At 37.0% G+C, this 13,978-nt stretch overlaps 1 protein-coding gene across 2 annotated transcripts in view; it reads right to left on the bottom strand.

The window, feature by feature from the left end:
* Window positions 1–1,853: 1,853 nt before the first annotated feature.
* Window positions 1,854–13,978, bottom strand: part of LOC140481263 (short transient receptor potential channel 4-like) — a 101,643-nt gene continuing 89,518 nt past the window's right edge. For both annotated transcript variants that reach the window (XM_072577169.1, XM_072577170.1), the window contains exons 7-11: window positions 13,322–13,517; window positions 12,548–12,754; window positions 12,381–12,422; window positions 7,300–7,389; window positions 1,854–6,694 (exon numbers count right to left, since the gene is read on the bottom strand). In XM_072577169.1, coding sequence (XP_072433270.1) covers window positions 5,939–6,694; window positions 7,300–7,389; window positions 12,381–12,422; window positions 12,548–12,754; window positions 13,322–13,517 — 1,291 coding nt within the window. In that variant the 3' untranslated portion in view covers window positions 1,854–5,938. The remainder of the gene's footprint in view (window positions 6,695–7,299; window positions 7,390–12,380; window positions 12,423–12,547; window positions 12,755–13,321; window positions 13,518–13,978) is intronic.

Raw genomic sequence — 13,978 nt, 5'->3', positions numbered from 1 at the left:
TCTTAGAGTTTGACAGTCAAGAAAATCAATTGTGATTGTCAGATGCAGATATTAAAGGTGGAGACTTTTGAAGACCCTATTGAAATAATTCTTTTGGAACAATTTAAAAATTCCCTTCCTCTGTCAGAAGGAGCTCACAGACTGAACCAGTTTCGTTAGGGCAAGACAAACACGAGATGCCTTATGATTTGGTTCACAAATTCAAATCCAATATCCCTGTAAACCCATAAAGAATTGGTGGGGACGTGAAAAAAAGGCAAGGAGCCAGCGATGCGAAGACAATTGGGAACGCCCCAGCATCTCTTCAGGCCAGAAAGGAACAGACTGAGAGTGGAAGTGATGTATGAAATGTTTCCACTTCATGCTGATTTTTGCATGTTGTGGCGAAGATCCAGGGGACTTACTTGGGTATATTAGATCAGCACAGAGAAAGGAACTCTGACTGACAGTGCAGTAGGCCAAGTTACAGCTCCACTTGTCGCTGTGAGATCAAGTACAAACATTGATGTGAATGTACCTAAAGGAAACAAAATACCCGAGTTATGGAGAGTTCTTCTCATGAGCAAGATAACTCCTAATTCCTCAAATGCGGTAAGAAAACCTACAAGCACAAAGGATATAAGAGACACAAACTTTATTTGGGGGGAACGGTATAATTTTTCCATTACAGTGTTACATGAATATCATGGTTTTGTTGAATGGTAGTTGTAGGGTGTATATAACCATGTTTATGTATCGGGCACCTTGGAGTGACATAATATCTGGAATGGTAACTTCTGGAGTTATTCAAAGTTTACCTCTAGATTAAGTTGACCTTCTCCGAGGGAACAATCTGGCAGAAGTTTCCTCAGTAGTCAAGGAGAGACCATGGAAAGTCTAAGAGACAAGAGCAAATGCAGATTTTTTTCGGACATAGGAACTTATCTTATTTGTGCTATAACCTGAGCAATGGCTAAAGAAATTCCATTGTCAAGATGTCCAATTTGTGCTGAGACAGGCTATCTTAAACCTTTTTTGAGAACTTGGATAATTTTAAGGAAATGGTCATTAAGTCTTCTTTCAACCAGTTTGCTGAGCCTCAATCAAAGATCAGTAAAGTGACACAAACAGCTCAAGGTGAAGCAAGGTGAATTACAAAATGCTATTATATTAGAAATGGAATTCTCATGAAGAATTGAAAGCCTCTTCACAAATCTAGGATGATGATAGAATGGTGGTTCACCAAATAGTGAAACCATCCAAATATCATCAAGAGGTATTAAAAGTTTGTACCAAAATTCCTGAGGCAGGACATACATGGATCCAGAAGACTCAAGCATGTAAATGTCAACATTGTGTACTGGCCAGGTCTTCAAGTTTTATTTTACGTCTAATACCAAGAAAGCACATGATTATCCAAATTAGGAACTTGGTAAGATGTTAAATTATTTGTTGTGACCCTTGGTGTAGTGTGGCTAAATAAACAGTCGCATTGTCCTCCCATTTCAGTCATAACATGAACTGCAAGTTAGCCCTCTATACTGATTGATGTCATGATCTGCCTGCCCCTGCATTTTTCCAGCAGCTGTTCATTGTGTGCATGATGACACATTCACCATGTAGGCTAGAAGTGAGGATACGCACCACACAGTGGATATTAAAGAGCACCCAGACAATGGATGTTCCCAATCTGAATTTCACATTGAATGTTTTGAACAGTATAATCAGTTTTTTTTTCAAAATGTGACTCAGAGCTACAGCCAAACTGTTGAAAATACCAAAGTATAGCTTGATGCTTTTAATGTTATGATCTAACACAGACATTATTAGGAAGCTTTTGTGTTTGTTCACAAAAAAAATTCACTGCTCTTCAAAATAATTTATTGGATGTGAAGTACTTTTGGGATAATTCTGAGACATGTGGTAAAGTGCTGTATAAATGCCATTTTTAAAATACAGTGTAAAGAAAGTTCACAACATGCCAAATTTTATTAGAAACCTGTGTGATGAATAAAATTTACTACTGTGGTTTGGTCAAAATCTAATAAAAAGTAATGTATATTATTGAACCAACAAGTTAATGCATGTAAATAAGTAGTAGACAGGCAACATTAGCAAGAGCGATGTCGGGAATAAGAAAATCCAATCTCTGGAATCAAACAGTGAGCCAACATTATCATTACATTTACAGTTTGAAAAGTCCTTAAATGCTTACAACAAATGTCAAGTTGGAATCTTACAGCAAGGTGCACAACAGAGGGTAGAATTTAAGGCACTTTTACTTGTTGATAAGAGAGAATGCAGACCTTCTTGTGGAAAGTGCCAAAGGGCTAGTAGCTGTTATCATTTACTGTATTTGACAGAGGAATCCATTTAGTTTCGGTGTACAGAATGCATTTTAAGTTCAGAGGGGCATGCAAGTAATGTTCACATTGTATAAGTTGATGACCAATTACTAACAGAGCAATGCAGTTTTAATCTTAGTCAAATGCAAGCGTGTATTTTTTTGGTTTTATTACCAATAAGCATTAAGGAGATTAAAATTATAAAGAAACAAGATATGGATGAACTTAATCATGAAATTCTTGTGGATGAGCACCCAATATATTTTCCCAAGAGCTTGTTCCATGCCATTTTTTGTAACATGTTAGTCCATTTATTTTAAAGTGGCTAATGCATATTAAATGAATATTAAATGAGTTTATTGGTCAACTTCAGAGCCACTTCAACCGGTACAGAACTAGTATTAAGTTCAGCACTGTTCATGAATTAACATGATTAAATTCTTGGCACTTGAGTCGTTGAGTTTTAAGAACAAAACATGAAATCACAAAATTAAGATGAGATTGCCACAGTAAACTCTGCAGCTCAGCTGCTAATCATACATTACATTAAATTATATATTATAATAGAGGCAGAAATTAGAAAATGTGTTTTTAGCCAACAGCAGTGCAATAATTATATATGAAGATTTACTGGTTTAGATGGTTGAGGTTTCTCTTTAAATACCAGGACTTTTGTGGGAACTTAGATGTAACAGCTTTAAAGAAATACAATCCAAGTGAGGATGGCAAGTATTGAAGACATAAATTCTAACAAAAAGTGATAAACCAGTGATAACTTAGTATTGTTTTGCATCTCCAATTTACATCAGTAACATTTAAGACACCTTTTACTAAATCCTGTTTCATTGTTTCAGTAAAAACTAAGGCCTCTCGGAGCTGAAACTGTCAAAATTTGTCAATTTTAGGACAACTCTTTAATTAAAAATAAACGCAGTGTCCTAGATTTATCAATCTTGACCTCCTCGGTTATTTGATTGATGACCAAACATATATATTCAAAGGAATTTGTGCAGGGTTCGCTGTTCTCCTGCCATTTTGGATCATCAGAAAAATCCCCAATAAAAGTCCAGGTGATGATCCCTACTTTAGGGCTATGATATAATATGGAGCAATTGAAAGACGTTCCTGTTTATTGGTTTTATGGTTAAAGGAACTGCTTTGGGATGACATGCAGAGATCTTCTTTAATTGGTTTCTGGGATACTATTCAAAATTATTCATTTTTAGAGTTTGGACAACACTTCATAATTTACACTAAGCTATTGCACATTATAAGACGGTAGTAGAGATCCTTATATACACAGACATGGATAATTATTTCACTTCCACTAGTATTTTAATGTATCAATATTTCAGTATTCAATGATGATTCTATTTACTGTGAAGCTGTATTCTTCAGGATTCAGACAGTTTGATCAATAGTTGAGTCAATTAGTTACTTTTGTTTACAGTGAGGGTTTGCATCCAGAGCATATTCTGTGTCTTTGCTATAAGCAGTGCTTCTAAGTAATGTTCAACATACAAAATTACTGATTCATCAGTGGAGGGAAGGCAGTAATGATAACTAACAAATTTCCGAACATAAACTTTTTCTGATACCGTGAGACTTCAAGGAATCCAGAGTCAATACTAAGGACCGAACAATTATATTAGATAGTCCAGTAACTCCAGTATTTGTGTACTGGACATATACTGAGATGCCCAATGTGGAGTTTCACTCTAGTTTAGACATGACCACCCCTATGTCTGAATTCTCAGGATTCTTCATCTCAGGTGATGTCAGCAGGAAGACCTATCCTGTAGAGAAAAATGCATCCCTTGAGGCATCTCTAACCAAATTTAATAAATTAATGGAATAACTGAATGTAGGCAGCAAGTAGGGATGATGCAAATGGAAACAGGGAAAATAAATAATTATTTAACTTTCCAATCCTACTCCCAACCAAACATTCACAATGTAATTAAAAAGGGTGAAGTAAAATTGCCTCAGAGGTATTTCTTATGCACCTTCGGCTTTAATGCTAGCAGGAAGATATTAATGTTGCCAAAGTTTGGGTTAGGAATTGCACATAATAGATTCAGAATTTTTAAGTATGCCAACATTTTAGCTAGAAATGCTGTGGACAGGATAGTGCTTCCACCAGCTATTTGTATTTACATTAATGCTGCCCCAAATTGCAGAGAGATAAATATTTTGTTGATGGGGTAGGCGCTTACACCAATAACTGCACCACAAACACTCACTCTGCTGACTCAGACAGATTTCTGAGTAATGCTATTATGAACATAAAAAATTATTTATTGCATTGATTTCCATTTGAATCTGACAATGTGGGACCCTGTCCAGAAAGTTTGCTTGCTATTCTTCAATAGTGATGGTATGTTATGAGAATGAGTTGGGAATGTGGCCTTACCACCAAGAGAAATTGTCTTTATGGATATAAAGAAGGTGAAATCTGGTTGATACACATCATGATCCAAGTCACTGCTCTATGCTTGCTCTCCATCTGCAAATATTTCTGCCACAATTTCAATTTAAAACCTAAATCCTTTACTATAACATATTAATAATCTGTCGTTGTGGAATACAACATAGTACCAGATTCAAAGCCAAAGCCAGACTTCATTATGTTCAAAACATACTGTTGGAAGCTTAAGCTATGAGGAAATGTTGCATAAATTTGGCACCTATATACTTGAATATAGGAGATTGTAATCTCACTGAGATGGTGAAAATGTTAAAATAATTTGATTGGCTGGTTATGCATATTATTAATACCTTAACAGGGGAAATAAAGAACATAACCTTAAAATGAGAGTTGAGTTATTTAGCCGTGAAATTGAGAAGCATTTAGTTCAAAAGGATAGGAAAAATGTATAACTCTTCTCCAAAATTGCTGTAAATGTTGGGACAATTGGTGATTTCAAGGCTGAGAAAAATAAGTTGTTATTAGTTTAGGGAAACAAGAGATTTGGAGCAAAGGGGCAAATATAGCTGAGGTACAAATCAGCAAATATCTAACTGAATTGCAGAATAGTCCAGAGGACCTAAGCAGTCTCCTGATCATATTACAGTGATATATTTTAGTAAATGTTTGTGCTTAGTTTTTTACCATGATATTTGGCTCATGACATTAGCAAACCCAATGCTGCACATTCATAATGTGCTCTTGACTTGGTGCTTAGGCCAAATAACATCCAAAAAATTAGAAAAGACATCTACATTTCTAGTACAGTCTCCAGATGCATACTTCCAAGTGGTGTGTATGCACCACCTGAAAACTAATCGACAGAATTTTACATTGAATTATTACTTTAAGCTTAGCAATGGAAAGAAGGTTAAAACATTGGGTACTACAGATAGCAGTTAGTCTTCCACTTTCAATGGCTGCAATATTTCTTAGGAAATATCAACTGTTCCTCCCTGATTTCTACCCATATAAATTAGAGATTGTCAATTACATTGTTCCAGAGTCTTACAGACTCATTCAGGAGCATTGATAAAATAATCAATAACTTAAAGAAACAAGCATTGCTAACATGAAGGTTTACCATGTCTTCTCAATATAATTCCTTTATTAATATTCTCAAAAGCAATCTGCAAAATAAATACTATTATAATCTAGTTGTCACATAATCACCCTGTGTCACAGTCCATTGATTTGCACTGTCTTCATTCCCTGAATCATGTGTCAGAGTATCCTCTGTTGTTTCTAGTGAGCGAGCACTTGTGTTTCCATCTGAAGACTGTTTTTGTGAAAGTACTTGTATCTTTTCTTCCATTTCTGGCTTCCATGTGCTACTCACTTTTAGGTCTTTTATGTCTGAGTTATTCTCACTCACTACCATTTGGTCCATGTTTCTTTTGTCCTCACAGTCGCTTTCTTTGTTTCTGAGACGGTCTTCCTCTTGAGTAATTTCCTCAGAAACCGTGTAAATCCTATTGCTATTCTGCTCTGCATTGTATGGTTTTGTTCTTTTGCGAAAGAATCCTAAATTTTTGATTGAGTCTTTAACAATACTTTTATTGTTTTGTTTTTCATTGGATATATCAGTTGCTTTTGGTGTGGACCCATTGCTCAAAGTGTTACATGCTGCTGGATTATCTGATAACTTAGACATTGTCTTTGGACAAACTAAAGATGTCAAATCATAAAAGCTCAGTTTGTTCTTCTGTTCATTTGCGCATGTTATTTTCTTTGTTGACACAGTCATGTGATCAGTTGTTCGATCTTCAGCCTTAAAAACTTCATTTAGATCTGAAATTCGAGATGCTGTGCTAAAGGTCGTGGCCTGTTTACCAGGAACCTTGTTTCCTTTCAGAAGACCCAAAACTTCATAGCGGAAGCTAGAAATATCCTGCTTCAGCTCCTAGAATCACAGCAAACGTAACTTATTTTAAAGTACTCTGATGCCAAACCTAGAAATATCTATTTGCCAAAAATATTAATGCTTCTTCATTCACACTTTTCTTCTCAAATTGATAATAATCAAGGAAACTTCAAGTTGCTCAAACACACTGGGCAGGCCAGAATGCAAATGAAGTTCAGGTAACACTAAAAATTACTAAAAACTAGAAGTTCCTTTTTAGCATTTTACACCAAAGATATTGTACCACAGTAACTGACGTCCAGTGGCATTACAGATATAGTGTATACACATCCAACCAGTTGCATAGACACATTTTTAACAATTCTAAATTGGTCATGCCATGCAAGTCAGCTACTTTATAAGTTAGAATAATGAAGATTTCTTATTTTCCTTTCCAGTAGCTAAAAGGTAGAAGTAGTTACACTCTGTGAAGTGACACTATAGCTGTTCTACTCCGGTTAGTTTTACAAAATTGCTTTTCTGGTGGTACGATATCATAATTTCTTTTCAACTGGTGTCAAAGTTACAAACTTTTAAACTATTGCAACTCTCACTGTAATTCTTTTCTAAGTACTGCATTTGGTGACCCATAGTGAAACATTTACCTTGAAATTCTCTTCAGTCAGCCCTTCTTCAGTTTTGGCATCTCTGATCATTGCAGCAACATACCTTTTTACCAAATTCCTTATAACTTCCTGAAAGACAGAAACAGGTAAAATAGGGACCAGTTCATTTTACAGATCAAACAAAGTTGGCTTAATATCAGATTGTCAACACTCTTAAACAAATGACTATGTTAGTACATCATTTGCCAGTGTATTATTCATCATAGACATATTAATAAAAGGGTTCCATTACAACTCTTTGGTAAACACATATGGCTAAGATGCCATTAGTTTATGAGCCAGAGATTGGAGAAATTATGGATGTTAGAAGAAAACATTAATTTAGTGGATGTGCAGAAAAAAATATTCATCAAGTTATACTGGAAGAGCATTACAGTTTTTTGCTCTCTGTGATTATCATGAGTACAGTATTCTTTATGCAAGGGTTGTGCACAACCAATGACTGCACACCCATCCACACAAACATACAGATTAGGAGGAGTAGGCCATTCAATCTTTCAAGCTTGCTTCATCACTCAATAAGATCATGGCTGATTTTAATGTAACCTCAAATTTGCATTCCTGTCCGGACCTGATAACCTTCCATTCCATTGCTAACAAGAATCTACCACTGCCTTAACAATATTCAAGGTCTCAGCTTCCATCATCTTTTCAGGGAAAGTTTGGCAAAGACTAATGACCCTTAGAGGAAAAAAACTTGCTTAGTCTCTGTTTTAAGTAGATGAACCCAATTCTTAAACAGTAACCCCAAGTTCTAGATTCTCCCAAAGGAGGAAACATTCTCTCATCAACGATGTTATACATTTTAATCAAGTAACCTCTTACTTTTGAAAGTCCAGTGGTACAAGCTTAGCTTGTCCAACATTTCCTTTTAAGACAACCCTCTTATTTCAGGCATTAATCCAGTAAAACTGCCTTCAAACTGTCCACATCTACATATTTCTTAAATAAAATGACCAATTCTGTGCACAATACTCCAGATGTGGCCTCACCAGTCCCCTCTATAACTCACATATAACTTCCCTACTTTTGTATTTAGCTCTGCTATGGTAAATCATAAGATTCTATTCGCCTTGTTATAATTCAACTCAGGTAAAGGGAGATCTAGACTAGTTTTTTACTTGGGGAAAGACAGTGAACTTATGAATTTCTGAACTAGCAATCCAGAGCCACAGATTACTGCTCTGACACAGATTCAAATGCCAGCCAGGCAACTGGTGGAGGTGAAAATTCAATTAATAATATCTGGAATTGAAAGCTAGCCTCAGTAATGGCCATCGTGAAACAATCAAGTTTTGTAAAAATGCATAATCTCTTTCATTAATGCCCTTCCAGGAAGAAAATGTGCCATCCTTTGTTGTGGATATGGAGTCACAGATATGTCCTTGATCCTTAAACGGTCTCTAAAATGCCTGAGCAAATTCAGGATGGGCATCAAGAATGAAAACTTCCAATCAACGTCATCAGGATAAAGGCTCATAATCAACCTGAAACATTGGGTTGGATTTTGTTCCAGTGATGCAGTCTCCTCCATTTGTCGAAGAACTCATGGGAATGCCATTGATTCCGAAGGAAAAGACTCCATGTGACTGATTATCCCTCAGAAACTTCACTAGCCCCCTGAGTGTACATGCAGAGAAACCCAACATGATTTACTGAGTAACCCCTATGAAAAGTCTTCCAACTCCCACTAATTCTGTGAGTCAGCATCAAATTCTAACAGGTTCAAGGGAAATGGGCAGAATCTTGTTGAGGCAACAGGAGTGTCTCCTGAGGAGCCAATTAGATACACTTATTTTCTCTTTTCAGGAAGGCCTTTCATTTCACATACCATTGGCAATAGCAAGACCACCAGCAGGGACTTCCCCTGGAATTAAGACCCCAACAGTGGTAGTCTTGCCTACTGAGAATTCTGGTCAATCAGCGGCCAGCAGCCTCACTGCCAATGGGAGGCCCTAGCTGCTGAGACAGCAGGGTCGAGGATCATGGTGAACCAAACCACAGGTAAATAATTGCTAGGAACCAGTTAATCTCAATTGGTAGTGGGGAAGAAATATTAATTAAGGGCCTTCCCTCCCAGAATTTAATTTAGGTGGGGGCAGGCTTAAGGTATGCCTAAGTAAATGCCTTTCCCACCTCCAAGCAATGGGGGTGCGATCGTATCCAGTGGTTTTAAGTGGTTCACTGATGACCTGGATTTCCCTCATCAGGCCCTTCCTGTCCATAACTTAACTGAAGATACTTTTCAACATGTCTGGAATCTGTTGCAGATACTTCTAATTCTGTGCTCCTGGCTTCTGTGATAATTCTCGCTCTGATAGGCTTTACTGAATCCAGCCATTGACTCTGTTTCTCTCTCTGTTTGAGCATTTCCAGCCTTTTTTGCTTTTATTGTAGATTGCCAGCATCTGCAGTATTTTGCTTTTGTACAAATATCCAGTTTCTGATCTCATGAGCAGATTGTAAATCTATGCAAAGTTTCTGTAGGCTTTATTGTTCAGGCTTTGTAATCCGGCATTCTATTAGCTTCTAAAGTGCATTGCCATATGGTCTAGTGATTGAACATCATGATTCCGCTCTTATTCTCTTCACATAACTCGCAGTGCACCTTAAGCTAACCATCGCACTGCATTTATATCGTCCCACTAATCTAACGCATCATTAATGTTGCAGTATAAAAGAGGACTGGAAATCAAGCAGGAATATCCAAGGAGATAAAGAGGTACCTTTTCAGAGGATCAGTAAAAGTAAGAAGATATGTTAGAAGGTAAAGCTATCAAACATGTAATGACTAACGATTCACCCTGCCACAGTGTTGCACTGGATGCAAGAATTGCAGAAGGTAGTTAAAAGTTATGGCACATGAAGGAATTTAGTGCTCAAGAATGCTGCAGATGTAGGGTGGGGTGAGCTTAGGAGGGCACCAAAACTAATGTAGTTTGCAGAGGGCAGAGTTGAAAGTTGAACGAATGTCAGTGCAGGGTGGAATGTGGTTACTGGATGATTTAGAATCTGTTCAGGGTGGAATCTGGGCCACCGTCAAGTAAAAAGTAAGTGAAGCTCAGCCTGGAAATCACAAAGACCACAAATGAAGACTTTCTCAAGTCTAGGTAAAGTGGATTTGAAGATGGACCATGGTAGAGGTTGCACTGAGGTGTCTTTTGGATCGGGTGAATGTTCTTACATGGGGTCAAAGTTTATTCATTGATCTCATCAAGAAAAAGGAATACAGTCAGGTTCGAAGATACATATTTTCAGGTGAAGCTGAAAAAGTGGGTGAGGGGAGAAAATGAAAAGGTTGTTTCAGTTGCAGAAACTTTGAGCTACACCAACTTCAACGATAAAGATATTGACATGTGACTCACTGCTATGGAGTGGCTGGTCAACAGATTGAATTAGTTGGTTAACTCATGTTTCTGACAGGGTGTCAAATCCATTTGAAGGGCTAATTTTAATTAATATGAAGACAGTGTGTTGTGGTTGAACGTTGAGCACACTACTGCAGCCCCTTGACTACAGGATACTTGAATACCAGGGAGATTAGCTGATCTCTAAACTGGAAGACAGTACACCTATGGTGGACCTCTGGGACTATTTACTTTCTAAAGGCAATCGGGACAAGGGGACAGTAATTTCTTTGATATTAAACTGTTAAAGAACACTTGCTTGAGGAATAGTCTCCACTTCCTGCTTAAATAGCCTGGGAGTAGCTCCAGAGTGGTCCTGCATATTGCCAAAGTCTAGCACCTCCAGGAACGACACAAAGTAAGGCAGAAACCTGAATCTCTATAGAGACCTGCTAAAGGAAAGGGGAGAACAAATATTCTAAATTTAAAATAAATGCACTCCCTTTGCAATCCTCCTTCAGTCCAACTCCTGTGCCTCCAAAAGAATATACATAGGAGCTCTGACATCTATAGTTTTATAGTCTTCATATGAGAAATTCAGGCAAATTGTCCAACAAACCAAAATTTGATGCAAAATAAATTAAAAGTCCATTCAACTGGAGCAAGACATTATTATTCTTGTGCTCTAATCCCCTTGCAATACAGCTGCATGCCTTCCTAAATGCTTGCTGTGCCATATATGCAAACATTTTGTGTTTCTTGTAACAGTACACTCAAGTATCTCTGAATGTCAATACTTACAAGATTCTTAGCTTTTAAAAAATAATATTCCGCCTTTCTATTCTTAAGGTCCTCATACTTCCCTTCATTAACATCCTAGGGATTACCATTGACTAGGTACTGAACTGACCAGCCGAATAAATACTGTGGCTACAAAAACAGGTCAGAGTCACGGAATTCTATGATGACCAACTCCTTGTCTGACTGCCCCCAATACCTAGTCACCATCTACAAGGCAAAAGTTACCAGTAAGATGCAATACCATCCACTTGCCTGGATGGATACAGATCCACAACACTCAGGAAATTCAGAACCATCCAGGACAAAGCAGTCAGCTCGACTGGCACGTCATCCACCACCTTCACCATTCACTATCTTCACCTACAATATACAGGGGCTGAACTGTGCATGATCTACAAGATGCACTCCCTGTAACTTACCAACTCTTTTTTGATAGCACCTTCCAAATCCATGACCTCTACTGCTTCAAAGGACAATGAGAAGAGATGTATGGGAACACGATCGTAGTCATGTTTCTGTCCAAATGATATACCACCCTCAATTGCAAGTATATCACCACTTCTTCTTTGTCACTGGTCAAAATCCTGGAACTCCCTTTTTAACAGCCCTTAAAAGCCTTGGTGCCCTTAGATCCAGAGGGTTGTAGCAGTTACAGAAACCAGCTTACTACCACTTTTTCCAGGGGAATTATAGATGGGTTTTAAATATTCAGCTAATCAGTGATGCCAAATCCCTTGAACGAATAAAAACAGGAAACCCCAGCTATAATATTATTGCCCACACAATGAATTTCTTTATGGCCTTAGTGTGCCCTACTCACATCTTATATTCTGATCTGGCATCATATGATCAGATGCTTTTTTAAAAATTTAACTATTGTAAGAAGCTAAATGTATTTTAACATTTCCTTACCTGGTACTGATGATTTCGTCTCAAATTGTTAGCTGCACGCCTCTTGAAAATAAGGTGAAACATACAAGTGAGTAAATAATGCAATATGCTGTGAAAATGCAAAGAATGTTTTACCATCTCCATATTAAAATATAACTAAATATGCAGCAAGAAAATAAGTTACATACCCCGAGAGAACCAAGACTTTCAGGTTTTTTTCGCTTTTGCTTGCAGAGAATTTTGAAACATAAATGTCTTCGCATCCATGATATTAAATACCACACAGACTTTGGACTTGGAATAATGTTAAAAGGAGTTGGAAGAGTTCCACCTTCTTCAAAATAGCTCATCCACAGCTTTGTCCTTGCAAATTTCCACTCAATATCTGCATGGTCCTAAACAAATCAAACAAATTTTAATGATGATATTTATACCTGGTACTGTTCGGACCTACATGAGTTGCAAATCTCTACTCAAATTTATGTTTCATCATCATTTAATTATAAACAGGTGTTGAAACTGTCACCAAAGAAATAAATGCTTATTCTTCTCACGGTAATTATTTAATTATTTCTGTAATTCTGATCAATTTAATTCTCAATCATATTTTAAGCCTATATGGTAATTCAATTTTGACATCTCCCTTAACTGCAAGCTTGAATTGATTTAGCTTAAGCATAAATAACGTATAAAGTATGGGAAATATCCACAGCATGGTCAATATATAAAAATAGAAAGAAAGGTCAATATTTTGCTTACTATCAAAAATGGTCAAGTGGGTCGCATTGGAAATAGTCATTTCTCTTTTAAATGCCAATCTGCCCAAACACAAGTTTTGTTTCTATTTCACACTTCTAATAACTAATAAATAGTCCTTGATTTATACTGTTCTCTTGTATGAAATATATAATTTTTCAACTAATTCTCTTTCTAACTGCAGAAGGTAACCAGAAAGAACTCACCGCAATAAGTTGGTATGAATTGTTCATCATAGCTATCAGCATATTGAGCAAAACCACAAGTGAGATAATATTGTATGTTCCAAACATAGTGGCACCTACAAACTCCGTGAATTCATGACGAGCCTTCACATTTGTCACGTATAGGTTAATAAGACCAAATATTGACCAGAACAGTGACTGAAGAGTTTCAAATAGCCTGCAAAGAAGAAGAACTAGAGCTTATGAGCATGGGAGATGCAGGAATAACAGAAGTTCATTTAGCCCTTTGAGTTTATTCTGCAGCTCATTAAAATCATGGCTGATCTGCAAATTAATTTCATACTCCTCACCTGCCTTGGTCCCAAATCTTTTCATGTTTGTTTTTCAGCTTTTGTCTTATTTTGGTGGCACCCCTGATTATTTGAGGGTTACTGACAAGATGCTATGATTTTAGTACAGATAAAGACAATGAGACAGGTCCCAAGTTTACCTCAGCTGGAATTCGGATTGCATCCTGTTCTGTTAGCCTTATTTTGAGTTGGCCAACTGAATTACTGGCCCCTTGATGACTCTTTGGTTAAGAAAATTCTATGAATCTCAGAACTGACAATTGATCTTGCATTAACTGTTGTCTACTGAACTGAGTTTGAAAGTAATTTTTAATTTTAAAAGATTTAA

Source organism: Chiloscyllium punctatum, chromosome 9, assembly GCF_047496795.1.
Source record: "Chiloscyllium punctatum isolate Juve2018m chromosome 9, sChiPun1.3, whole genome shotgun sequence".
NCBI lineage: Eukaryota > Metazoa > Chordata > Chondrichthyes > Orectolobiformes > Hemiscylliidae > Chiloscyllium > Chiloscyllium punctatum.
This window is presented reverse-complemented; position numbering and strand designations above follow the sequence as displayed.